At 42.0% G+C, this 27,347-nt stretch overlaps 1 protein-coding gene and 1 long non-coding RNA gene across 8 annotated transcripts in view; one reads left to right on the top strand and one right to left on the bottom strand.

Annotated features, from left to right (window-relative positions):
- Positions 1-19,316, bottom strand: part of LOC307214353 — a 140,434-nt gene extending 121,118 nt beyond the window's left edge. The window contains exons 1-2 of the long non-coding RNA XR_013837963.1: positions 19,254-19,316; positions 5,764-5,959 (exon numbers count right to left, since the gene is read on the bottom strand). This is a non-coding gene — a long non-coding RNA (uncharacterized lncRNA). The remainder of the gene's footprint in view (positions 1-5,763; positions 5,960-19,253) is intronic.
- Positions 19,317-19,332: 16 nt separating this feature from the next.
- Positions 19,333-27,347, top strand: part of LOC307214296 (uncharacterized protein) — a 188,150-nt gene continuing 180,135 nt past the window's right edge. For 2 of the 7 annotated variants that reach the window (XR_013837882.1, XR_013837883.1), the window contains exon 1: positions 19,333-20,097. Coding sequence is in view for 1 of the 7 variants with exons in the window: in XM_079973124.1 (XP_079829250.1) it covers positions 25,839-25,855 (17 nt within the window). In the remaining 6 variants the exon portion in view is untranslated. Of the gene's footprint in view, positions 20,098-23,195; positions 23,530-24,964; positions 25,013-25,752; positions 25,856-27,347 lie in introns of those variants that run through there. The other 5 variants (XR_013837886.1, XR_013837881.1, XR_013837884.1 and 2 more) reach the window with 5 other exon arrangements.

The raw sequence follows: 27,347 nt of genomic DNA, 5'->3' as shown, positions 1-27,347 counted from the left end.
TTCTGCATTCCAGGGGATTGGACGACATGCCCTTTGAGGTCTACAATTCTGTATGATTCTATCATACCACTGCTGCTGTTCGTATGTTGCTGCCATTCAAGTGAACCAGAATGTGTGAACTAGCCGTACAGCTAAGTGTACAAATTATTATTATTTTAAAAATATATTTATTTATTTTTTTTATAAATATTTATTGAGATTTTTTTAAAAATACAAAATGCAAAAATAATAAACAATATAACATGTATCATAACACATTTTTCAAAACTTCTTTGGACTCCCTCACGTCTCCCACTCCCACTTACATCATTGTAAATTTTTCCAGCAATTTATCATCTTATTTATATTCTTAAATCTTATTCAATTAGTTTAATCTAATCTCCAAAAATTTTATGTTTTCCTCAATCTCACTTATCGTCAAATTCATATCTAATTCAATGGTAGGCAATTATTTATGATCTAGCATCCTTCTTAGCATTCGACCAAATTACAATTAAAAATATATTTATTAACTGCTTATTTAATGATCTATTTTGATGTATACTTTCGAGTCCCTTTAGGAATTCTGGCTACAGTCCTAAGTAAACTAACTTGGAAGCATATCTCACTAAATTAGTGGGGTTTACTTCTAAGTACACATGGTTAGTATCAGTTTCTTCCTCTTATATACTAAGCCTGTGAGTTAGGTATGCATTGCATGCTAATAAAATTATGAAATTATAGTGATACTGAAACTGTGTTCATAAAATTAATGCAAATGTTCATTGGTTTAGTTTAATTGTTGTCAAATATTTGGCTTAATCATACTCCTGCCTATTGGGAGTCTTAAAACAAAAAGATGTTCATATCTTGAACAGATCACATTTCTTCTTTGGGCGGGGGGGGGGGGGATAATTGGCAGTAAAACAATTAAATATTATTTACAGTATGACTGGAAGAATGTCAATAGTAGTATCACCTGCAAGAGGCTGGGCTGATCTTCCTTGCTGTGTCCTAATGAAAATATCCATGCTCATCTCATACAGTGTTCACTTGCTTTTGCATGAGTAAGGTAGCCATTAATATTCATTATCTAACACATACTAATAAGGGTGCTTACACATGAATATTTATAAACTTAGCTTGTGCTAAACCATTAAAAGGCATTATTCAACCATGCAATTTTGATGGAGACATGTTGGAGATACTGCGGTATTAAGACATGCATAATACGTTAAGGAAATCTGAAGGAAATCTGAAGGAAATCATTCTGAAGGAAATCAGCCCTGAGTGCTCACTGGAAGGACAGATTGTGAAGCTGAGGCTCCAGTACTTTGGCCACCTCATGAGAAGGGAAGACTCCCTGGAGAAGACCCTGATGCTGGGAAAGATGGAGGGCACAAGGAGAAGGGGACGACAGAGGGCGAGATGGTTGGACAGTGTTTTCAAGGTTACCAGCATGAGTCTGACCAAGCTGCGGGGGGCATTGGAGGACAGGAGTGCCTGGCGTTCTCTGGTCCATGGGGTCACGAAGAGTCGGACATGACTAAACGACTAAACAACAACAATACGTTAAGATACTGTATTTCATTTTTATTTAGTCTTGGTAAAACATGAAGACCTACCCCATAGTAAAAATAATAACAAGAACAACAGATGCTAGTAAGTTAAAAGGAGAAGATGGAGGGAACTTAAGAGGCTGTATTTGCCTTTTAGTTTTTTTATAATTTGTTACTCACTTGGAGTGAGTGAGTGAGAGCTGTCTTGGATGCATGTTCAAGTAGAAACCTATATCTCCCCAACACAGACCTTGCTGTCTATGGTCATGTCTACCCTGTAGACTGATTACTGCATTGCACAAAAATGTATTTATTTAAGGAATTTCTATGCTGCCATTCAAGGCAAAGGTCTCCCAAGGAGGCTTACAAATGTAGACTCTGAGAACTGGAAAGTCATCTAGTGGTCTTCTAGTCCAACACAGTGCGCTAAGTGCAGTATCTGTAATGTGGGGTGCAGCTAGAGAAGACCTGACAAATGGCAGTCCATCCTCTGCTTAAAGACCTCTAGTGAGAGAGATCTTATCACCTTCCAAGACAATCTGTTCCAATGTCAGCTAGCTCTTACTGTTATGAAGTTTCTATGAACGTTACATGAAATCTGCTTCCTGCAATTTCCATTCATTAGTTGCAGAGGGCAAGGGCCACAGCTTAGTGGTAGAGCATCTGTCTTGAATGTAGAAGGTCCCAGGTTCAACCCACGACATCTCCAGGTAGGGCTGGGAGAGATGCCCTGCCAGAAATGCTTGGATAGCCACCGCCCATCCATGTAGACAATACTGAGCTAGAGCGACCAGTGGGTCCAACTCAGTATAAGGCAGCTTCTTCCTGAGCGCCTAGTTCTACTCCTGCTTGCTGGAGCAACAGAGAATGTCTACTCAGAAGAGCCTCCTGGATCAAGCCAATGGCCTGTTTCCAGCAACTAGCATTCAGAAACATATTTTATCTTCTATGCGAAAGGCCATCATATTTGAAGACGGCAATCATGCCTCCGCTTAATCTTCTCTTCTCCAAGCTAAGCGTACCTGACTCTTTCAAGCATTCCCCATAGGATGTGGCTTCCGAACCTGATTGCCCTCCTCCGGACACATTTTTTTACAATGCACACAAAGCAATCCAATCACAAAACTAAAAATGGCTGCAGTTTAAGAGCTTAGCACAGCACTCCTCGTAAAATACAGATTGAAACAAGTTTCCAAGGTCCAATTAAAGTTAACAAAACTGGGGGCGTATGTACTTCCTTTGAGAGAGAATCCCAGGGATAAATGAAAAGCACCTGTCTCTAGTGCCCACCAATCTCATGGACCTTGACAGTGTGCCAGCAAGCATTATCCTCAGTCCCAGGAAGGTCCATATGAGTGCAGGCCCTTTTGTAAAAGCTAGATGCCTATCAGCATCTATCAACAGGTAAAGAGGAACCGTCCTTATTAGCCTCCCACCCTGCTTAGACACCAATGGCTGTTATTAAAGTTTTAGCATTTTAACAAAAGCTGGACATGCTTAGGTTGGATTAGAGATGGAGAATTCTACATGTAGCACCTGCTTTCTGTTCCAGCTGTGGCATATTCCTCCAATATTCCTCAGATGAAAATAGGGACCTTCTATTCTACTTCAGTTTACACGCACCCCCCCAGCACCCCTATATACATGCACTGTCGATGGAATATGGAAAAAAGACGGGGCTGGCTGAGCTGCCCTAACCATGAGTCTTCCATCAGCCTGTCTTGGGTGTCAGAGAAAGCACCCGCTCCGGGTGTTTACAAGGCAGCACTTCCATGCCAGCAAGAGAGCTGATGAGCTCAGCAGCAGCAGCTGATGCCCCTTCCTCTCCTCTTCCTGCAAGTCCCAATGTGCCACCGGACTTTGATAATCTTTGGTAGTATTGCCAAAGTTTGGCGTCCCCAAATGAATCTTCTCAATGATGACTCTTTTCAATTTTGCCCCCCTCAACTTGGCCCCCTATGCTGGAAAACCACCTGAACCACCCTAAATCCAGCACTGTATGCAAAGAGAGTGCCCCCCGCTTTTCCATTTGGGAACTGTTGGAAGATATGAAATCCAAATTGTGCTTAAGCACTGTCTTGAACTGGTTGCAAACTAAACCCATGCTTAAAGCTTTTCTTGAAATGAAACCTGACTGAACAGCCTTGCCAAATTACTCTGCATGATAAGAGGGCTCTGAAGGAAGAACCAATAACATCCAAAATACATCATTACTGAAACACCTGCTACTTTTGCTGAAAAGGCAACGCCACTTCTTTCAAATAAACAGCTCAATATATATTTGCGAAATTATACTGTATGAACCACAATGTAATAGGACTCATAATTTGTATCTTTCTAGAATGAACCATAAAATGCCATGTTTTACTAACTACGAGACCCAATAATTTCTCCTCCTGATTGTACTTTGCTGTATTACAGGGACTTCTGGAATAAACATAACATGTTACACATCCCCCCCCCCCCGGTTATCAGTTAGATTTATTAGAAATGAACACACCGAATGGATATTTAGAATGTTCCTGTTATGAGTATGCTAATGTTCCCAAAGTGAGAACTTCTATAAAGCCCCTCATCCTAGCTTTTCTACTGTAAGATTAATAGCACAGCAATCTGGCTTTTGATCTGCAATTGTATTATCTGTTGTTAATTTAACTCTAATTCACATAATTTATTCTCATTATCTTAGATACTTTTAATGCCACTCTAAGCATTTTCATTGTTAACATTGTGTTTTAACAGTATTAGGATTTGAATTTCAATCATGATTTCTGCTATAATGTAACTTGTACCCTAAATGAGAATAATTTTGCAAGACTGACTAGAGTTAAAAAAAAAAGCCCCACAAAAAACCCTTAGGGTCTGTTTCACTAAATACATATTCATGCTCATGCATAATTAAAAATAACTTTTTCCATTGTGAACTGCAACTCCATTTTATATCTGCTAAATGCACAAACATGTATCAAGAAATCCACCCTATGTCAGCCTGTTATAGAGTGTCCCAAAGCCAGTTTTGTGAAATTTAATACAGTCAAGACAGTGGGCAGCTGGCAACATTCTATACTGAAATAGAGACTCATATTTCAAGTTGGTTCTTTTACTCCTTAAAACACCCTCCTCATATATATCCCATTGTTCCTCCAAGGAGCTCAAGGCAGTGCTCATGCTCCCCACCCACTGTCCTGCCACACCCTCCATTTTATCCTCATGACACCTCTGTGAAGAAACATATGCTAAGTATGAGTGATTTCTTGTCAGGGACTGGCTGGATGAAGAGGAGTGGTGCGAGGCACCAGCTGAGGAACTCCCAGGGAAAACCCCAGAGGAGGAAGGCTCAGAGCCAGAGCGTTTGTGGTGGGACACCAAAGAGAGGTCAAAGAAGATTAGGAGGAGGGGCTGGATGCTGAAGGGCCAACAAGGTTTCGTGAGCAGGGCGAAGCTGTGACAGAGAACAGTTCAGACTCTGAGGCTGAAGCAGAGGAGGGGTGGTGGTCAAGAGACTGCTGAAGCATCCTGGGAGTCTTCTTCTCCAGCTGCAACAAGCTCTCCTACCCACCTGGTCTCCAAGACTATGAAGAGCAAAACAGACCAGAGCAGTTTGAGGCTGCTTGGGAAACATCTGGGAGAGGATGAGTCTTAGAAAGAGGAGAAGGCAGGGAGCTTCTTTCCTGGCAACTGATCTATGGGGGCTAAACCTACTGAGAAGTGTTGCTGAGTTGTATGCCATTACCTTGAATAAAGAGTTGAACTTCATTGACAACTGACTCTGACTCTTCGTGCTGACCTGCATCTGATTCCAGCCCTGACGTTTGTTCACAATCACCCGATGAGCTTCATGGCGGATCAGGGATTAGAACCAGGTCTCCCCTTCACTAGTCCACTACACTACCCCAGCCCAATGACTATCATAAATATCCCAAGCTTTAGGTATACAGTCGTACCTTGGAAGTCGAACAGAATCTGTTCCAGAAGTCTGTTCGACTTCCAAAACATTTGGAAACCAAAGCACAGCCTCTGATTGGCTGCAGGAACCTCCTGCAGCCAATAGGAATCCAAGGAAGCCCAGTCGGACATTCAGCTTCCAAAGAACATTAACAAACAGGAACACTCACTTCCAGGTTTGTGGCGTTCAGGAGCCAAAACGTCCAAGTACCAAGGTGTTTGGGATCTAAGGCACAACTGTACTTGGCAAAGCATATCTTCACAGGATATCAGTACTCACCTCTCAAGTGATTTGCCCAAGGGTGTGTCCTGTGTGTCTCAGGAGCTGGCTCTGCCATCTGTACCTCTTGTGGAGTCACTTTTCAGAGTTCTGCTTCTGGATTTTGTTGCTGGGAAGTGACCATATCATTAAAGAGATACTCACTTCCCTCATAATGTTCCTCAAAATGTTTGTAGAGCCATCACAAGGAGCAGAGCTGTGGGGGATAAGGAAGAATGAGGAACAGAATCCTTTGTATCAGGGATGGGGAGCTTGTGGCCCTCCAGATGTTGGTAGACTCTAACCCTTATCAGCATGGTCAAAGATAATGGATCTGTAAAAGTCCAGCAACATCTGAATTTCCCCCATTCCTGCCTTATAAGCTATTCTATGGAGATGTGGAAGGAAAGGAGCTTGCTGTCCTTTCATATTCTGGCAGCATTTCTTCAACAGGTGTCAATCTCAAAAAATAAAGCCGGGCATCACTTACACACACACACACACACACACACACAGAGAGAGAGAGAGAGAGAGACACCCCAAATGACAAAGATTTGAGTTATCCTGAACCATGCAGGAATCAACAGCCTGAAAGTCTCACTATTGAAAAAACTTGAGAGCCCCCTAATCAAAAGAGTAAGCATCACATATGATAAAAATTACTGGAAAATGTTTTAGACATAAACATATCTCCTTTAAGTGAGAAAAAATGTTTTAAAAGAACATAGAAAATGTTTTAAAAGAACATACAGAGCTCTAACCCTTTAGAGAAATTAATAAATCAATCTCTTTTAGCCTCTGACTGTTAAATTAATATCTTTACTAATTATCTCTTGCTAGGGAATCTTTGATCTTCTTTGGGTCAAGCTTAAGTTAAGGAGGGTCACAGCAGTGAATAATTCCTTTAACTGATGACAAATATCCATCAGAGTCATTGGAAAATTACATTTTCCCCTCTGCCAGCTGGACTACTTTTCTTTTCTCACCAGGTAAGCACTCTTCTCCATTCTGAAAGCTTACAAAATGAGATACTGTCAGGTTGTGTCAAAATATATTACATCCTTACCACCCTGTTGTAATGATGTACTCAGTGCATGGACCATTTGATGAGCAGGCCTGTCAGGGTCTGCATGACAGAAGCAGCTCAGTAGCTTTCTGGCAGGTGGGTAGCTGTTGCTGACAGGGGTGGTGGGTGGTGGGGAGAGCCAAGGCAACTGGGAGGTTGGCATGGTGCAAACACACTTTCAGGACCCCCTAACTGGCTCCGCTGGTGTGTTTGCCCTCCACCGACTTCCTTGGTCACCTCACCTCTCCCCCTGCTGCTAAGCAACAGCAGCCCTCCTGCCACAGAGGTACCATAAGTGGCTCCACCCCGCTCAGCAAGCCACTTTGGTAGAAGGATGTACATGTTAATATCGTACACCAGTCTATTTTGAGACAGGGGTGGGTTGCTAATGAATACGATGATAATGAATAAATATATATTCATTTGGGTGCACCTAGGCTGCCTTTTGGGTGCTGCCCACAGGGTACCACATATGAGGAATGGCCCAAACTGTACAGTTGATTGCACAGAACAAACCTATCCATTTCTTTTTCTTGTTTAGAACCAGTGATTTAAGGGACAGAAACAATTTCCATGGATTTCTGAAAAACATTAATAAATAGATATTTGATCTTCTGTCTTCCTTTGTCTCATTACCATCTGATGCACAGAAATACCAAGAGTTTTGTCACTGCAAGCTTCTGAAATGTTGGCTTAATGTAAACAGGATTCTGTAATGTTACTTTCAGGATGACCAAATTTTGATTAGATTATTTACTCCTGACTTGCTAACTGGATAAAATGTAGACAAGTCATTTCTACAATCACAGATTTACTTTTGGCTAGCCTGATTTCCACTACTTTCAACTTTTGCTTCTCCGTTATTAAACAGGGAAGCGGGAGCCATGAACCAACATTGACATAGCTGTAAAAATGTTTGGGGAGGTTGCAGAAACAAATGGTTTTATATTTCTGACACCTTCTGAGACACTTTTTTTCTTTTTCTTTTTTTTTAAGAACGATGAAGAAGAGAGTGGTAGCGATAAGATTTATTAGATCATTTTCACTCCACTGACAATGCCTTATATGTGGTTAAAATACAGATAAAGGAACCCTATGCATAATGTAAAGCAGAAGTCCAATAAATAAAACAAAAGCTCCACCAAGAGTATGAATGCAGCAATTTGAAATTTTAGGGGAAAGCTCTGTTAACAAAAGGAGTTGATTAAGGTTCATTAAAGTGATGTCACGCAGTAATAAGTCTCAGAGACACAGACAAGCATGTAGGTAAAAGTGGTGAGAGGGTAGACGGTGTTATTTGCTTCCGTGTAGGAATTCTGTATGAGAGATCTTTCTGTAGCAAATGAGGTGGCAAATGATATCCAGAATAATGACTTTGGAATAGCTCTGAGCTGCTATCCCAATAAAAGATAACATAGACAACTGTATCTGCAATATAGGCTGGAGATTTCTGCATGTTCATTCTGGGCAAATGCTATGAATAGTCTTGAATTTTTTTTATATACTGCAGATGCCACCATACACATGGTTGAGACAGGGCAGTGACAGAGCAAAAACTGGTTGCCCGATTGCTCAGAACACAGATAAAGTTTGATCCAGAAAGCTTTCTAAGGAGCCAAGGAAATGATATCACCTGATTTGATCTGGTCTTTTGGTGGAAGACCCCAGCAGGGGTACCAACCTGAATGAAATATTGGGGGGGGGGCATGTAAGCCCTGCTCCACATAACCAATCACATGACACAGCACACACCATTTGAATGTCAATGGCCATCAACTGGGGGGGGCACTCATTTTGGGGGGTAGGGGGCTAAGAACGTTGGCTCCTATGGACCCCAACAACTAAATTTGGGATCATTGATGCTTGAAACCATCACATGTAATGTACTTAGAGCAGTGGCGTAGCGTGGGTTGTCAGCACCCGGGGCAAGGCAAGTAATTTGCGCCCCCTAACCCGTGGATTTGCGCCCCCTAACCCGTGGATTTGCCCTAACCCCAGATGTTGCGGCCGGCCCCCCCCTGCACCCCCCACGCTACGCCACTGACTTAGAGTGGGGAAACCTCTGGAAACCAGAGCCCTATGGAGATAGGCTTAGAATTTCAACTTTAACAATTACCTGAGCTGTTGACGGGACTGAAAGAGCTTGGATTGATTCAAACCATTTATTGAAAATACGGTACGTTTAGTCTTTAGGATGGAAATCACCTCCAAAAAACAAGCAGTGTTGAAAACTTCAGGACTGAATTGCTTCTAATTAGTACATAATTATTTTAGCTATTCTTTTCCCAGCCCCTTCAGATAGTGATCCTGCAACCTCATCCCTTTTATTTGTTCTAAGATTTGTTATATGCGAAGGAACCTTTTGTTACTAAGGCTGAATCAAATACTATTTGCTTCCTAAGATATATTACTAACTGCTATTAAAGATCTCCTTTCCAGCTGCACAGTAGCTTACCAAACAATGCATAAGGATCTACAAATATTATAAAACCATAAATCTGTAGGTCTTGTGGCTTCATGACTCGAGTGGGCTCTTAATACATTTATAATATACAGTACTGACATATTCATAATATAATCCTAGACTGAAGATTATAACAAACAAGACTTTGACCTCATAAACTACAGATAGTCGACTGTAGGAAATGGGTTGCCACTATTTTCTTTCACAAATAGTGAAAGAATGTCGGCACACATATAAACATTACCACTGCAGTCCCCCTATACCTTTTTAAGGAAGAAAGCAGTGGGATATTTTTCTTTTAAAGGGCGATGAGAATGTGGCAGGGAGCACAGTCCAAATGCCTCATTGTGGGGAGTTCCTAGAAATCTCATGTATTCTGGCTTGAGTTGTATGATGGAAGAAAGGTGGGCTGGAAACGCACCAAATAAGCAAGAGAGGTCAGCCATTGTGTGCATCCACCCAGAGTTGATGCTCCAAGTCTAAATGCAAACGGCCATGCCCAATGCTCTGTCTCCTAGCACAAGAGCCTTTGCACCAGCAGATAGCAGTCTGTGTGACAAAAGCATCAAACACAACAGTTGCACTAGCAGAAGCTGGCCGCACAACAGCTGATTCCTGCTGAGCGAACTGTTGTAGCCCTAGTACTCAAACATGTGTGGGTTTATGTGTTTGTCTATACAGACCTTCAAGCTGTGTTGAGAGCCCAGCAAGGAACTTCGCCTGTTCAAAAGCTTTGGCTGAAAATCTCATCCATCATGCACACTTTGAGCTAGGCTCTAAGGCTAGACAAGTACATCAAGGGTCTGAAAGCTCTCAGGCAATGTAGTCATCAGAGATAGTAGTCTGCACAGCCAGACACATACATCAAAGGTTTGTGATGACATCATAATAACAGCAACAACAGAGCTGGAAATTCTAGCCATACCTGAAGCATTTGCTCCCATTTTTTTCATTTATTCTATCACTGGGCATATAGCGGGGCCACTTTTCTTTAAATTAATAATTCTGTTCCTTTGACCAAAAAGAATGAAATTCTAACACGAATATTAGATCAACACGAGCAACTGGGTTTCATGATGACATGGAATAAAATTTGGCTTTGGTTTAACTGCATAAAATACATTGTGGGATTTTACTTCTCTAATGCATAATGGCTGGAAATGAAATAATCCCTTCCTGAGCATGCAAGTTTTCTACTGATTCCTGATTCAGTTTTTGTAAATTCCTCTATAAAATTACCTGATCCACACCTTTTGAACTAATGCATGGAACTCAGCTTGCCACTGGATTTTGCCCTATGCCAAGTGTTGCAAAGCAGTTTGTGGCAGTTAAAGGCTACAATCCACACACAACGGGTTCTGCCCAACCTTTTTGTGTGTGACATAATATGGTAGGAGGAGGCCTGTTGCCACAGGAAGGTCTGACAGAGCCTGCTGCAGTTACGGGTAGTCCCCACAAGGTCCTCTGGGGTGGCAGGAATGCTCGCCAAGGCGCATTGTGGCACATTGAGGGGGCCTGGCCCCCTTCTTGAAAATTGGAGGCAGATGGCATCCCTGCTGCAATCCTATACTCACTGAACTCAGTGAGGCTTGCTTCTGACTAGCTATGTACAGGACTGAATTTCACGTATATCAAAATACACATTTAAGATCACACACACACACACACACACACAGATATAGATAAAGGGACCCCTGACTGTTAAGTCCAGTCATGAACGACTCTGGGGTTGTGGTGCTCATCTTGCTATACTGGCTGAGGGAGCCGGTGTTTGTGCGCAGACAGTTTTTCCGGGTCATGTGGCCAGCATGACTAAGCCGCTTCTGGCAAACCAGAGCAGCGCACGGAAACGCCGTTTACCTTCCCGCCGGAGTGGTACCTATTAATCTACTTGTACTTTGACGTGCTTTTGAACTGCTAGGTTGGCAGGAGCTGCGACTGAGCAACGGGAGCTCACCCCATCAATACATATTCTAAGAAATAATATACGTTTAAATACATTTTGATTTTGTGAAATATATATTTTAAATTCATAGGTGAATGAGAAAACAGGATGGGATTACATGTACTAATGATTACATGTACTAATCTTTCCCAAATGACTTGAAAGAGTCAAATCCATCTGCCCCTATTTAATTTTCCAAGTTTTATCCAAATACTTGGCCTTTTGTGGTTTATTTTATTTTAAAGAAGGTATGATAATAGCTGGTATTCTAAAGTTTGCGGTTGTTCAGGTGTCTTACAAAATACAAATTTGTCCACTGAACTCATCACACAGAGAGATGATTTTAGAGACGTCACAGCAAGGAGGCATTTTGCACAATTATGGCAGGAGAGCAGGAAGAAAGGGAGGGGAGCAGAGCAGAGAGAATTCTCACAAAAGCTGGTGCTGCAACCCTGCTATTTATTGCAAGGCAGTATCATCACCAATAAAACTCTGCTTCGTTGGATTGTGCTTAATTGTGCAAATTTAAGGAAAGTGTTACATTTCGATACGCACCATCTAAATCTACTTAATTTACTGACTACAAGCTCCTTGGTGGCTTACCAAGGATAGTAGTTTAATAACTGTAAACGAGAAACCTAATTGGATTTTTTTTTTTGGGGGGGGGAGGAAGAATCTCAGAAAACTGGAAGTATTTTGACGTATTTGCATAACGGGTGAACTCCTGTGGGACAGCTAAAGGTCAATTCTGATGTTGTTGCCCAGGAAATTGGTAACAAACAGAAAATTTGAAATCATCTTGAGAAGCGTACTTTGTCAGTAGTTATCTAACCATGCCCACACTCACTATTAACCAATTTAACTTCTCTCTCTCAAGAGCCACACATAGTCAACATAGACATTGTTCTGTAAAAACTCAGATTTTACAAGCATACACACATGATAATACTTTGAGAACTCCCCTCCACAAATTGGTCCTGCCCTGCTTCAATCATGTCCGACCCCACTTCCCTCTCCAGCAACCCCTTGTATATGAGTGTCCTTTTGTCAATCTACATATTCACAAGATCCAGGTGTATTACTCTCCTTTGCATCTGAAGTAGTGGTCTCTGAACTTTAATCCACAAATGATTATGCAAAAATAAATTTCCTGTGCCCAACATCCTTGTCACTGCCTCCTTCAGATGAGGTTCTTGGGTATCGGGTCAGCAAACTTTTCAGCAGGGGACCGGTCCACTGTCCCTCAGACCTTGTGGGGGGCTGGACTATATTGAGGGGGCGAGAACAAATTCCTATGGCCCACAAATAACCCAGAGATGCATTTTAAATAAAAGCGCACATTCTACTCATGTAAAAACACCAGGCAGGCCCCACAAATAACCCAGAGATGCATTTTAAATAAAAGGACACATTCTACTCTTGTAAAAACACGCTGACTCCCGGACAGTCCGCGGGCTGGATTTAGAAGGCGATTGGGCCGGATCCGACCCCCGGGCCTTAGTTTGCCTACCCCTGGATTATCCGTTTCCATCACCTGAATGTATTAAATGAGAGTCAACAGCCCAGTTTGGAAAAGACAACCATTGGTCATTCCTGGGGGCAGCACTGCCAAAGGTTTGGTCTCCTTTGGAGGAGAGAGCACTGGACTCGTACAACATTTTAATATTTATTTTATTCACAAATATATGTATAGACAGTAAGAGGAGGCAAATGTATACACTAAGCCCACAACTTATGCAGGGGTTATGTTATGGAGATCGCACCTAAAGCCAAAATTGCATATAGTCGAAACACATTGGGTGCAATGGCAAGTGGGATTGCCAAAGTCCCCCCCCCCCCCCCCCGTTGTCCATACTTTCCACACACAATTTAAAAAAATATTGCTTTGCCAATCACATAAAGCTGAATGCACACACCTTAAATGTGCGTAAGTTGTGGGCTTACTGTATGCACTCCTACCAAGCTTCTAATGTGCTGTGTCATATCAGATCTCTTGAGATGGGCAGTTCAAAATGTTTCTCTCAGCTTTCTTTGTGCTTCTGACTCTCCCTGTCTTTGTTCTAAAACTGCTCCTTTTGTTCCAGGTAGGCTGCCCACACATAACAGCTCCTCTCCCCTTTGCTGGGTCTGTCTTATAGTTCCATGCTGTGATAGCTTTCCCATTCAAAACACTCAGTGAGCTTGCCCACTATCAAGAGACATCAACTGCCCATTATGTGCCATTAAGAAACATGAACATTCTTTTGTTAAATCCTAGACTCTGATCAAGCTAGACCTATTCAGTCGGCTGGCAGACAAAAAACCCACAACAATATTGTTGCCAACTCGCTGATTGCTGCCTTCAAAGAGCTTCTGCCATACCTGGCATCTTTGGGTTCATAAAGGCGTTGTGTTTGCTGTGTGAGTTTTCTTCTTGCTTCATTTGCTCTGCTCTTTCCCAAAAACACAGAAAATTTGCAAGGGCAGAATCTGCGGCAGTGTCCCATCTTGTCAGTATAATTGGTGTGACTTTATTGTTACACTGCTGCCAATGAAACGTCATAGAATTGTTCAAGCAGTCCCAGCTTGGAAGATGACTCATAATCTTTACAATCTGAGCCCCTGTATTTGATTCCAAGAAAAGGATTGACCTGTTCTCTGCTGTGCTCAAGCCCTCTGCTGCATAGGAATAAAAACAGAGCCCAGCCGGATCAGACCAAATGTCTATTTATGTAGCTGAGCATCCTTGCTTCCACAGTGGCCAATCAGATGCTTTCAGGAGCTCCACAAGCAAGACATGCATGAAGTCCACAGTCCTCTCCCACTGTTGCTTCCCAACAGCTAGTATTCAGAGGCAAACTGCCTCTGAATCTGCAGATTTCATATAGCTCTCGTGACTAATCATGGTAAGTTTCGGTATGTCAAAATCTGTGGCTATTAGCATATCTTGTGGAATCTCTTGTCAATTGGTTTTATTGAGGAGGGGAGAAAAGGGTGTCTTCTCTGTTCATTTTTTTCCTACTCCAAAGACAATTCAAACTAAGCTTGACTCCTGCATTGGTCAATGGTCTGCCTAAGACAGAGTTCCATTTCTTCTGAGCTGCTTTATAGTCTGGGGCTACTTTTGGATTCAGCTTTGATGGCCAGTATTAGGGACGTGGCTGAATCAAACGCCTGGCAAGAGTCAGATTCAGGAGAAGAGGGATTGCCAGTACAAAGAGAGACAGAGTCCGACTCTGGAGACGAAAGATCTCAGAAAGAGCAGGAGGCGGTGGGATCGGGCCCCCTTCACCAAGAGTTTCCCTGAATCAACTAGAGCAGTAGACACGGACAGCTCACAAGAAGGGGGAGGGGGAGAGAAAGGCGGTAGTGAGAGGGTTGCTATGCAACCAGCAGAGAAACAGAGTGCTGAGAGTTCTTCTTTTGAGGGGGTGGGGGGAATTCCACCCTCCTTCTTCCTGAACCCAGAGTTGAAAGGGTTAAAATGCAATGGAAGTACAACAGACGAAGGACTGGAATTTGGTGCCCTTCGTGCTGTGAGAGGGGCAAAGACTCAGAGGAACCTCATTTCAAAGAGCGGTAGGCTGGGAGCTCTGGATGTAATTTATAAATAAACGTACCATCAAACTGCCAGAGAGTCATTGATTCGTATCGAGGTTTGCTTGCCTGTCCGAGATCATTACAGCCAGGTAGCTTCAGTGGCTGGAAGAGACTTTTACCAGTTGCAACTGGTGTGATAGCTGTGACCATTCCTAGACCAGGAAAGCTTGGCCACAATAGTTCATGCATTGAGTTATTTCAGGACTGGATTATTGCAATGTGCTCTGTGGGGCTTGCTTTGTGCCTGATCCAGAAGCTGCAGTTAGTGCAGAATGCTGTGGCACCATCACTGACGGGAGTGAGACCCTATCAGCAGATAACACTTCTGCTCAGAGACCTACACTGGTTACTGATTTCTACAGGGCCAAGTTCAAGGTACAGTGCTGCCCCGCAAGACGGAAAACCCGCTAGACGAAAGGGTTTTCCGTTTTGGAGGTGCTTCGCAAAACGAATTTCCTATGGGCTTGCTTCGCAAGACGAAAATGTCTTGCGAGTTCCTGCGGTCCCCCCCCCTTTTTCTAAGCCGCTTATCCGCTAAGCCGCTAAAAGCCGCTAAGCCGCTAATAGCGCTAATCCGCTAAGCCGTCAATGGGCTTGCTTCGCAAGACGAAAAAACCACTAGACGAAGAGAATCGCGGAACGGATTCTTTTCGTCTTGCGAGGCACCACTGTATATAAAACCCTTGGCAGCTTGGGACCATTCTACTTGCCAGATTGCATTACACTTTATGTGCCCCCTTGACCACTTCAATCTGTGGAATGGGCACTCCTACAGGTGCCACACAATACCAGTTTGTCACCTGAAAGAAAGTGATCTTTTAGTGTATCAGCCCCCACCCTTCGGAACTCTCTGCCCTTGGCTTCAGGCAGGAGTATCCCATATACTCTTTTCAGTGCGTCACAAAAATGTTTCTGTTTAGGCAAGCCTGTCCAGACATGAAGAAGGTTGATGCGTTTTTTAAGCTGGTTTTTAGCTCATCACTGATTTTAATAATTTTTGACTATTTTATTATTATTTTTAATGAATATTTATTAGGATTTTCAATAACAAAACAAAAACAAAAATAGACAAAAAAATAACAAAAATACAAAACGTAAAAACAATTAAAAACACATAGAATTTCAATTGCTTATTTTCCTTTAACTTATTTCTCAGACCTCCTCACACCTCCCCTTCTTGTATTCCAATTTAAATTATTAGCTCAGCAAATCCTTATTACTTATTTCTCAACTTTACTTAATAATTTATTTTAACATGTTATTATTTTACTTTTTCTCTTTCTTCCATTTCCTTAATTTATTTTTGCAAACCTTATCTTCATTTAATTTAGACCATTTTAGAGACCAGTTTTAACTTATCCAAACTTAAACATCAATGCTTATACATCAGTACTCGTTCTTAAACATTTTTCCTAATGTCGACCAAACTTCCCTTCTACGACTTTCCCAATTTTCATACTAATAGCAAAACAATAAAAAAACAGAACAAATTATAATTGTATACCCTTTGGATTCCCAGACTCCACCCACCCCTTTCCCGGTTTCAGTCCCCAGTAATTTTTGACTATTTTAAATAGTTTTTTTTAATTAAAAAAAAAAAACCCGATACATTCTTTTCATAAATAGCCTTGAGGTTTAATTACAATCAAGTGGTAAATATATCTTGTGAAATAAATAACTTTTATAAAGCTTTATCATGCCCATCCCCACAGTAAACTCCTCCCTGCATTTTCTAAATGAAAAAAAGAAAAACTCCAAATGCTTAAGCCTTTCCTTACACAACCAATGAATATTCAAAGTAATATTCAAAGTAAAGGTAAAGGTAAAGGACCCCTGACAGTTAAGTCCAGTCGCAGACAACTCTGGGGTTGTGGCGCTCATCTCGCTTTACAAGCTGAGGGAGCCGGCGTTTGTCCGCAGACAGTTTTTCTGGGTCATGTGGCCAGAGCAGCACACGGAAACGCCGTTTACCTTCCCACCAGAGCGGTACCTATTTCTTTACTTGCACTTTTTGGTGTGCTTTCGAAGTGCTAGGTTGGCAGGAGCTGGGACTGAGCAATGGGAGCTTAACCCGTCATGGGGATTTGAACCGCTGCCCTTCTGATCGGCAAGCCCAAGAGGCTCAGTGGTTTAGACCACAGCGCCACCAAAAGAGGCATCCTTCTTCATTTATGCTGTGCAGCAGGAAACACCTTGGGAGAAAAGCCCCGAAAAAGGAAATTGACAAGTTGCATTTCTGCAACTAGCAAATAATTAACCAAATTAAGGGACTATGTGATCATCTATTCCAAACCTCTGCAATGCAGGAATCTTTTGCTACATGTCAAGCTGACAGAACAAGCCAATAATAACAAACAGAAGCTCCGAGAAGTGAGGTTACAGGGAACCAGACAGAGAGCCTTCTTGGTAGTGGCGCCCGCCCTGTGGGACGCCCTCCCTTCAGATGTGAAGGAAATAAGCAGCTATCTTCTCTTTAAAAGACATCTGAAGGCAGCCCTGTTTAGGGAAGTTTTTAATATTTAATGCTGAATTGCTTTTAACAATTGATTGGAAGCCGCCCAGAGTGGCTGGGGAAACTCAGCCAGATGGGCGGGGTATAAATAATAAATTATTATTATTATTATTATTATTATTATTATTATTAGCAAACACTTTGGTAAATTAATCAAAAAGGTGTGTCCCCATCCCCCCAGCATCTAAATCAACAGCAAAACTTTCCATCATTCTATCTCTGCATTTGGGTAAGAGAGCCCGAATGAGTTATTTCCATATTTTATTACAGGTGTAGGGTCCTAAAGTTTTGGGTTGCAAAGGCATTTCCTTCACAGCAACAAGAGGTGACTTAAACAACAACAAATGTTACGAAAATAAAGAATTACATATTGAAAAGTTGCATTGATTTCTAATGCTAATTATTAATTACTAAGCCTTCCTGACACAATCAACTGGCAGCAGCACTGAGAAGAGAACAGCACTGGGGGGTCCATGGGCAACCTTATGCCAAGGGCTGACTCTAAACTGGTGCCGTCCCATCATGCAATCTTTTCCATTTTGGTTCTGCAATAAGAACACCTTTATTTTTCAACAGCTTTCTTTGCCAATGACTTAATCAAGAGGTGTTCATTCTTCTAACACCTTGTTTTGTTTGTTCATTAATTAAAGGTTAACCCTGGGGTTCAGTGCTTTGGCCAAGACTGGATCCTGTCCCAAAGGGCAGAAGCAGAAATAAGAAAGGAAAGGAATTGGTAGAGTCCTTCTCTCAATTCACGGGCCTGGCTCACCACAGGAAACTAACTGGCAGTGGAAAAGAAAGGACCTATTCATACCACAAATAGTATTAATTTGTGGAATTCACTGCCACAATATATGGTGATGACCACTAGCTCAGGCTAATTTAAAGAAACAATAGCCAAATTCATGAAGTAAAGCTATTAGGAATGTTATGCAGATAAAGCCTCAGTTTTAAGAAGCATAAATTCTGGATACCACATGTTGTGGATAGACAGAAGTGTGGGGCAGTTAGCACATGAGAAGAGCCCTGCTCAGTTAGGCCAATCAGATGCAAGCAGAACCTGGGTGCTCTAGTGCTCTTCCCACTCTCAGCCTCTTCCATTTGTCAGTTACTTCCCAGCTAATTAGCTCTCACAGTATCCTGAGATTCAGAGAAACAGCTAGAACTGAAAGACCAAGGGTGGATCTACACACAGGAAAAAACCCTGCTATAAATAAGTCATAAATTAAATCATTATAACAAAAGAAAGAAAAAACTCTATGTAAAACCACATAGAAAGGTTTTGTGCTCTACAGCACCATCTAGTGTTGCATGTTTATAACACATTTAAAACACTGGTGTGTGTTTTTTTACTAATGTAGCTCAGTCCCCAAAGAACATGGGCATGCACTGGAAGTAAGCAATCACAATATGTGAGACTGCAGAATGTATTTGCAGACGTTAAGCCAGGGGGCGTTAATTGGTAATTTCTCTGTGTTTTTGACTCACAAGCAAATCTGTAAGCACATCTTCTCTTTAAACCCGCCTTTTAAAATCCCAGGACAAACTTGGATACAGTTGCATTAGGATTATCAATAACGTGTTAAGCCGATTCTTCCCACGAAAGCAATTGCATTAAACTACACAGTAGTTTTAAGCAGTAAGATGTAAGATTAAACGGCATCAAAAATATTATTTTGATCCATGGGCTTTAATTTCATACAGAACATTCGCTTAAAACGAAAAACCTGTATGAATAAAAATAAATCCTCAGATCAGGATGCATAGTCAAGGAGCTATCTTGAATATAAGCAATATTCCAAAATGGTAGATTTTGAGGGTAAAAGTGGATCACATCTGAACATTAATACTGTATTTGGGTCAATTTGTTTCACTGGATCATTGTAGTGTTTTTAAATACTAGAAACTGCATTCTTCAAACTTGGGTTATCAAAAAAAATTATACCTTGAACTACAGGCAGGCAGATGGCTACTTGCTTGCAGAGGTTTACTGGCCACTACTATTGGCATGGAAACAGCTTTTGCTGAATGCAAACATAACATTCTGATGTCATGCATGATGTCACCAACAGTCTAAGCTCTAAGTCCTGCCAATGTGAGAGACAGTTAACAGACCATCTCTGAACATGGTCAAGAGGGATGTTGATAGGAGGTGATGAAAGGGTTTATTTGGGGCCTATATCAAGCTTTGGTGCAGGAAAAGTGTTTTGGACTCATCTGCCAACCCGTCCCAGGAGTGATGTTTGGAAGTGAGAGCTGGACCATAAAGAAGGCTGATCGCAAAAGAATTGATGCTTTTGAATTATGGTGCTGGAGGAGACTCTTGAGAGTCCCATGGACTGCAAGAAGATCAAACCTCTCCATTCTTAAGGAAAGCAGCCCTGAGTGCTCACTGGAAGGACAGATCCTGAAGCTGAGGCTCCAATACTTTGGCCACCTCATGAGAAGAGAAGACTCCCTGGAGAAGACCCTGATGTTGGGAAAGATGGAGGGCACAAGGAGAAGGGGACAACAGAGGACAAGATGGTTGGGCAGTGTTCTCGAAGCTACCAACATGAGTTTGACCAAACTGTGGGAGGCAGTGGAAGACAGGAGTGCCTGGCGTGCTGTGGTCCATGGGGTCACGAAGAGTCGGACACGACTAAATGACTAAACGACAACAACAACAAACCCATCAAAAGGCCTTGCCACTGACTTGCCACTTTCCCACAGCAAAGTCTATTCAGGAAGGCTTCTTCTCAAAGGAAACAAAAGTAGAAACAGCCTCAGCTGCTTCCTATATATGAAAGGTAAGAGGTCTGTCTCAATGTTGTTGGTACTGAAAAAAGGGCTCACTGGGTATAAATCGGAAGGGAGTGGGGTAACACAGTTGCTAGAGGACAGGGAGTGTCTCGTGTCACCACCCGAAGCTCCTAATCCTCGTGCTCACCCACCGGTGGCCCCATCCAGACTGGACTGGCTGCACCCTTTTGGACATATTTTATTTTCGTGCCCCTTCCCCAATAATAAGCACCTCATTTGAGGTGGGAGAAAGCGAGGAAGACATATTATGGAAAAGGGCAGCCGTGAACAACACATGAATAACCCTAGCAGAGGAGATAGCTATAAAAAGGGGAGAATGTTTGGTCTGTTCCCTGCGTCCCTATGATTCCTCGGGTGGTATGCCCCTTTTGGCCAACCCCCTTAATTCCACAGGTTGGTATTGGATATGGGCTGCTCCAGGGGAAAGCACATTACATGGCCTTAGAAAGATATAATCTGGTTTAATTGTACAAATTGTGTTAATTGGCCCCCGCCCAGGGGTGTAGCTAGCTGTTCCAGCACCCGGAGCAGTGGGGGTGGGGCAAGGCACTGCGGTGATCTGCGCATGGGGGTGCAGTGGTGATCCGTTCACGGGGGCATCGCACAGGGGTGCTGCGCCGATCTGCGCACATTCTAAACCTGGTAATGGCAATTGCCAGCAAGGAAAGTTTTGCATCCATTATGGATTCAGTTGCTCAGCCCTGCTGCCCTGCCTAAGAGGACAACTATTCAGTCCCAGTCTTGCTTTAATATTCTAGCACAGCCTTCCGCTCAATCCTAGGGGTACCATTATTTTGGATTTCAGATCTCGCTTCCTTTTTATTTTTAAACGTTTTGATTTTACCTAGGAAGCCCTTCATTGTTAAACAAATAGAATAGACCCCATTTCTGCTATGGGAGGGCTACTGTCATCACTCCCTGTTTGGCAATACCATCCTGGGTGGGCCAGTAGCACCCTTAAACGTTATGCATCTGAAGATGTTTGGCTGGGTTGAGATAATAAGACATCATGGGAGAGCAGAGTGGGGAAGAGTTTCTTAAGCAAAGGAGGCACACTATAGCTTCATTATATTTCCCAAATAGGGCTTGCTATATTCACAGACTAAAAGATGATTTACAAGTGCAAAATGAAGCTTAACTCACAGAGCATGTGCCTGACCTGGTCCAGCATTGTGTTATCACACTGACCAGTTAGAAGCCCACAAGCAGGACATGAGTGCAATAGCTGTATCTCTCACTTGTGACACCCATCACCTGATATTCAGTGGTATACTGTTGAGTATTCTGATTGTAAGCTTTCAAAAAGCACCTGGCCAGCTCCTGGTGGCACAGAACACTCCTTGTGTGGTGATGCAACATGATTGGTAAACCCCTGCACATCTGAATGAAGTCTGAAGGAGGGTGGGGGGAAGCACACCATAAAACATAAAAATATGTACCATGGAATAGTACCGTATTTTTCGCTCTATAAGACGCACCAGACCACAAGACGCGCCTAGTTTTTGGAGGAGGAAAACAAGAAAAAAAAATGTTCTGAATCTCAGAAGCCAGAACAGCAAGAGGGATCGCTGCGCAGTGAAAGCAGCAATCCCTCTCGCTGTTCTGGCTTCTGGGATAGCTGCGCAGCCTGCATTCGCTCCATAAGACGTGCACACATTCCCCCTTACTTTTTAGGAAGGAAAAAAGTGAGTCTTATAGAACAAAAAATACGGTAAATGTCTGAAGAATTCTAGATGGTGCCAGGCTCATATAATAATATTTTTAAACAACTGGCTAATATGGGGGAAAGTCTGACCATTCAAGAGGTTTACTGCTGTGTTTAGGCAGGTGGCAATTAATATGGGGAATGGACTGCAAGCCCCGAAATGAAATCTCCTATTGCGATTATGTTTGTAAAAGTGCAAGATAAGCACTTACCAGGAAAGAGAAATTATATGGTAGGACTGGCATATTGATGTAGATTACATCATTACCTAGAAATAAATGAAGCACGTGGCCTTCTTGAAGACGGCAATGTAGTGTAGCAAGGGGAAGCATTTTCCCACTGCATCTAAATTAGCCCACTGCTATATAATTTATTTCCAAGCAAGCTTCTCAGAAAGTAACATTACATTAAGGCTTCAGTTGCCATAGTGTTGATGGGAGAAAGTCCTAACTGGTGTGTGTGTGTGTGTGTGTGTGTGTGTGTGTGTGAAATCTCTTCCCCATTCTCAGCATCCCTGGGTAGGGATGTTTTTGGGGGACAGGAGGCAGGCAGGTGTGGAGGATTCCCTGGTCCTGAATGGGGTAACTGTGCCCCTGAAGGACCAGGTGCGCAGCCTGGGAGTCATTTTGGACTCACAGCTGTCCATGGAGGCACAAGTCAAATCTGTATCCAGGGCAGCTGTTTACCAGCTCCATCTGGTACGTAGGCTGAGACCCTATCTGCCTGCAGACTGTCTCGCCAGAGTGGTACATGCTCTGGTTATCTCCCGCTTGGACTACTGCAATGCGCTCTACGTGGGGCTACCTTTGAAGGTGACCCGGAAACTACAACTAATCCAGAATGCGGCAGCTAGACTGGTGACTGGGAGCGGCCGCCGAGACCATATAACACCGGTCTTGAAAGACCTACATTGGCTCCCAGTACGTTTCCGAGCACAATTCAAAGTGTTGGTGCTGACCTTTAAAGCCCTAAATGGCCTCGGTCCAGTATATCTGAAGGAGCGTCTCCTCCCCCATCGGTCTGCCCGGACACTGAGGTCCAGCTCCGAGGGCCTTCTGGCGGTTCCCTCACTGCGAGAGGCCAAGTTGCAGGGAACCAGGCCTTCTCGGTGGTGGCGCCCGCCCTGTGGAATGCCCTCCCATCGGATGTCAAGGCGATGGACAACTACCTGACATTCAGAAAACATCTGAAGGCAGCCCTGTTCAGGGAAGTTTTTAATATGTGATATTTTAGTGTATTTTTCATCTCTGTTGGAAGCCGCCCAGAGTGGCTGGGGAAACCCAGCCAGATGGGCGGGGTATAAATAATAAATTATTATTATTATTATTATTATTATAGGGCAGAAATCTAACAGCCATTGGTGACCTCTGACCAGTGATGTTGGCAAGCTTCAGAGGTGGGTTGGTGGAAAGAACCTAAACAAGTGTTTCATGGTTTTGAATTCAGAATCCCTTTGGATTTTGGCTAGGTGTGCAGAAATGCTTGCGGCGTTCCAAGTTACTTCTGTTCCTCCCCTTTCCCCAAAATGAATGGGAGTGGGAATGATGATTTTAGGCCTTAATGAGGCTCAAAGCCTTATGAACATGGTTATTCCATGACAAAGGCCCCTTTGTAAGGACCCAGAAGCCCTAGCCAAACATCTATCTTTCATTGGGAACTTTCTTTGGGCTCAGTCGTTTAGCTTCCCTTCTTCCACTCAAACTGCTGCTGGAAGGTAAGTTTCTGGGGAAAGGAGGGGGCTCACAAGGAAGGGGGCAAATGAGCAACTGGGAAAACTGGGAACAGTGGAGGGCTGGCTGGAAGGCATTTGGAGCAAGACAGGCCTTTCTGAAATATCAGTAAAGAGCTAGAAAAAACATTTCCCCACAAATTCTCAGTGCCGCAGGGCAAACTCAGAAGGAATGAACATATTATGAATCGAGATGGAGAAAGTTCATTGATTTATATTTGGGACCTAGGGAATCTGCAGACTGGTGTGTTATCGCAGGTGTATGCAGCAGCAAGCATTTTGTAATGGATTTTGCGTGGATTTGTAATGGATTTATTATTATTCTTATTTATTGAATTTCTATACCGCCCTTCATCTGAAGATCACAAGGCAATTTGCAAAATGAAAACACAAAAATACATAACATAATTTGCACTGGGCTATCTTTTCCTTCCCCTGCTCACATATTATTGACTCCACACTGACCTCCTTTGACACCTCCCAGGCTATTGTCCCCTCTTCCTTTTTTCCACAATGGAAAACACTTGCATTGTGATGCCATGCAAATTTACCCTACTGGGCCAAGAACACAAATTTAATGAAATGCAAACTGCAACAGACAGACTGAGTTTGATGCCTGAAAATAAATGTTGGAAATGTAATGAGACTGAAGGTACATTCTTTCACCTTTGGTGGACATGCCCAAGGATTAAGACATTCTGGGAGATGATTTATAATGAAATGAAAAAGGTATTTAAATATACCTTCCTGAAGAAACCAGAGGCCTTTCTCCTGGGCATGGTCGGCGAGTTGGTACCAAAGAAGGATTGAACTTTCTTTATGTATGCGACAACAGCAGCAAGAATACTCATCGTGAGGTACTGGAAGACACAAGATTTACCCACCCGGGGAGAATGGCAGATGAAGTTGATGGACTATATGGAACTGGCGGAAATGACTGGCAGAATCCGAGACCAGGGAGAAGAGTCGATGGAGGAAGATTGGAAAAAATTTAAAGATTATTTACAGAAATACTGTAAAATTAAGGAGCTTTAGAAGAAAGGTGGAATAAAGTTATATGGCTTTGGCAGAAATGTTAGAAGAACTAGGTATAGATAGATTGTTAATGCATTAAAAGGGGAAAAAACTAGGTTACAATATGTTAAAATTAACTATAAGACAGAAAATAGATGAAGATGGAAAGGACTTGCTGAAATAGTTAATTGAAGTGGAATACAAAAAGGGAGGCGTTGAGGAAGTCAATGAAACAAGTGAAAGTTAAGATCGAAAATATTGGAAGTGTTTTTAATTGTTTTTGTTTTGTTTGGTTAATTTAATGTTTTATGTAGTGTTTTTGTTTTTGTTTCTGTTTTTCTATGTTTAACTTTTCTTTTCTTTTTGTAATTTCCAAAATCTTAATAAATATTATTTTAAAAAAAACCAGACAGACTGAGTTTGAGTGACGATAATATGATCAAAAGACAAGCAGGTACAGAACAGCAAACTACACCTCTGCTTTTGAGTACTTATTTTTCTCTTCTTTTCTTGTTGTTCTGGATGGTTACTTTCAAGTCCCTTAATTGTGTTATATGTATCTGTTTCTGACAGAGTCTAACCAGCTAATTATCCAAACAACCTCAGGTTTCTTTGTTTGCTAATTGAGTCAATCACTTGAATTCCTTGGTATAAGATTGTTGCAAAGAAACAAAGAAGTATAGGATGTTTGTGCATGACATATTCAAAGAAAATCCCCATTCTTTTGGAGTTTGGCCTAATATTCCACAGCTACTTGAAATCTAATTAATCATTCTGATTTTTGTAGAAGAGTCCATTGTTCCAGGTTGTTTTGAAAGTTAATTGAGAAAGGATCTGAAGCTTCTATGATATGTTTGTGCTTTTAATTAATTTATTTTTTTAAAAAAACACAGGACTTTGTCTCACTTTTCTGCATTTGTACTTTATACATTTCACCCTTCTGGAAAAGCAAAAGCAAAAAAGCCCCAAATGACAACATGAATGATAAGCACCAAACATTCTGCCAGCTCTTGATTTTGGGAGGCTTTTTAATGCAGGAATATTTCATAGCGTTCTGAGCTGCAAAGCGCAGCTCACCAAACTCTCAAATGCATGATTGGGGTAAGCAGATTTCTGAAAACCATCTGCTTTGCCATTACTACTTCCTCCTAATCAGACCAGTGCAAATTAAAATACTGAGGTAAACAGAAGCTCATTGTGGAGCTGTTAAGTATGGAGTAATGTTTTCAGTGATACTTTGGTGGTAGTTCAGAGAATTGTAGCTGAGTTAGTTCCAAAGAATGACTGGTGCGGAAAGGTAAGGTGCTTAACTTATTTTATATTTTTCTGTTACCACTGGTGCTATTGTTATCTGCTGATATTGCAGGTGGTGTTATCAGAAGGTGCTATTGCTGGAAAGCATTGCACATATATTGGTATAAATAACTAATATATAACTGCAGTATGCAATCAAAGTGTACATCCTTATATCCAGCTTTAGTCTTAAACCAACCATGCATCAGTGAAGCAACAGAGAGAAATCACTCACTACAGATTTACTGTTGACATTTTCTGAACCATGCTTAAGATGCTAGACTAGAGTGACTGCATGCTAAGTATGGTCTGCTTAAGTGGGGATATTGAACAGTGTCTGCAAACCCGGTTAGAGTCAACTGTGGTTTGCATCAGTGTAGATGTAATGCTGAACCATGGCTAACAAAGTCAATGGCAGTTTTTATTCTAGAATAGGGAGGAGGGAATGAGCAAAGTCCTGGGTCCTGACCTTTTTACCATAGCTAAAAGTACTGTATTTTTTGCTCTATAAGACTCACTTTTTCCCTCCTAAAAAGTAAGGGGAAATGTGTGTGCGTCTTATGGAGTGAATGCAGGCTGTGCAGCTATCCCAGAAGCCAGAACAGCAAGAGGGATTGCGATCCCTCTTGCTGTTCTGGCTTCTGAGATTCAGAATTTTTTTTCTTGTTTTCCTCCTCCAAAAACTAGCTGCGTCTTATGGTCTGGTGCGTCTTATAGAGCAAAAAATACGGTAAGTACCACTCCCCTCAAAGTTTATGCTTGTGCAAGTTACAACAATTATACTGATTTTAAATCAGGTTTGGCCGTTTGCTTACTTTCTTTAGTTTTGGGTTTTTAAACAGATGTGTGCCATGAAGGCATTTAGCAAGTGGAGCTCTTCCCCATAATTTCATCACCATACCTGAAGCAGCTTCACTTGCAAGAAAAAATGTCTGCAATCCTAGTTTAAAAACTAGTTGAAGTCTATAGCCCTAATTTTAAATTCCCAATTTACAGTTACCAAATCTCATTTTATTTTATCGTTTCCTTTGTTGTATATGTGATACTACAACAATTTATTCAGCTGGGTTTGGTGGGGTTTTTTTTGAGATAATTGATCAATTTTAAACTTAGTAAAAAAAAAATGAACATTTTGTCTTGAGTTGAGATTCCTGCATTGCAGTGGTTGGGCTAGATGACGCTTCCAACTACAATTCTGTGATTCTATAATTCTGTGCTACTGAGGAGATCCACATATTGGCCTAGTTCAGACATAGCGCTCTGCCATGGTTTAGTCACTAAACTTTAGTGTTAGCAAACTGAGGTGTGGCGAATGTTGGATTCACACGCTGCTTCTTAGCCTTTGCAATTCCTATGTGCATGTGGGGAGGAGATTGAAAGCTTCCACTTTAAATTTTGAACAAACTGCAGTTTCTCATTATATCCAACCTCAGAAACCTGTGGTTTATGATGTGGTTAGTTATTAAAGCAGGATCTGAACGCAAGATTTGATCCTA

Source organism: Podarcis cretensis (assembly GCF_951804945.1).
Source record: "Podarcis cretensis genome assembly, chromosome: 4".
NCBI classification, from domain to species: Eukaryota; Metazoa; Chordata; class Lepidosauria; order Squamata; family Lacertidae; genus Podarcis; species Podarcis cretensis.
Note: the sequence above shows the minus strand (reverse complement) of the source record. Positions and strands in the feature narration are given on the sequence as shown.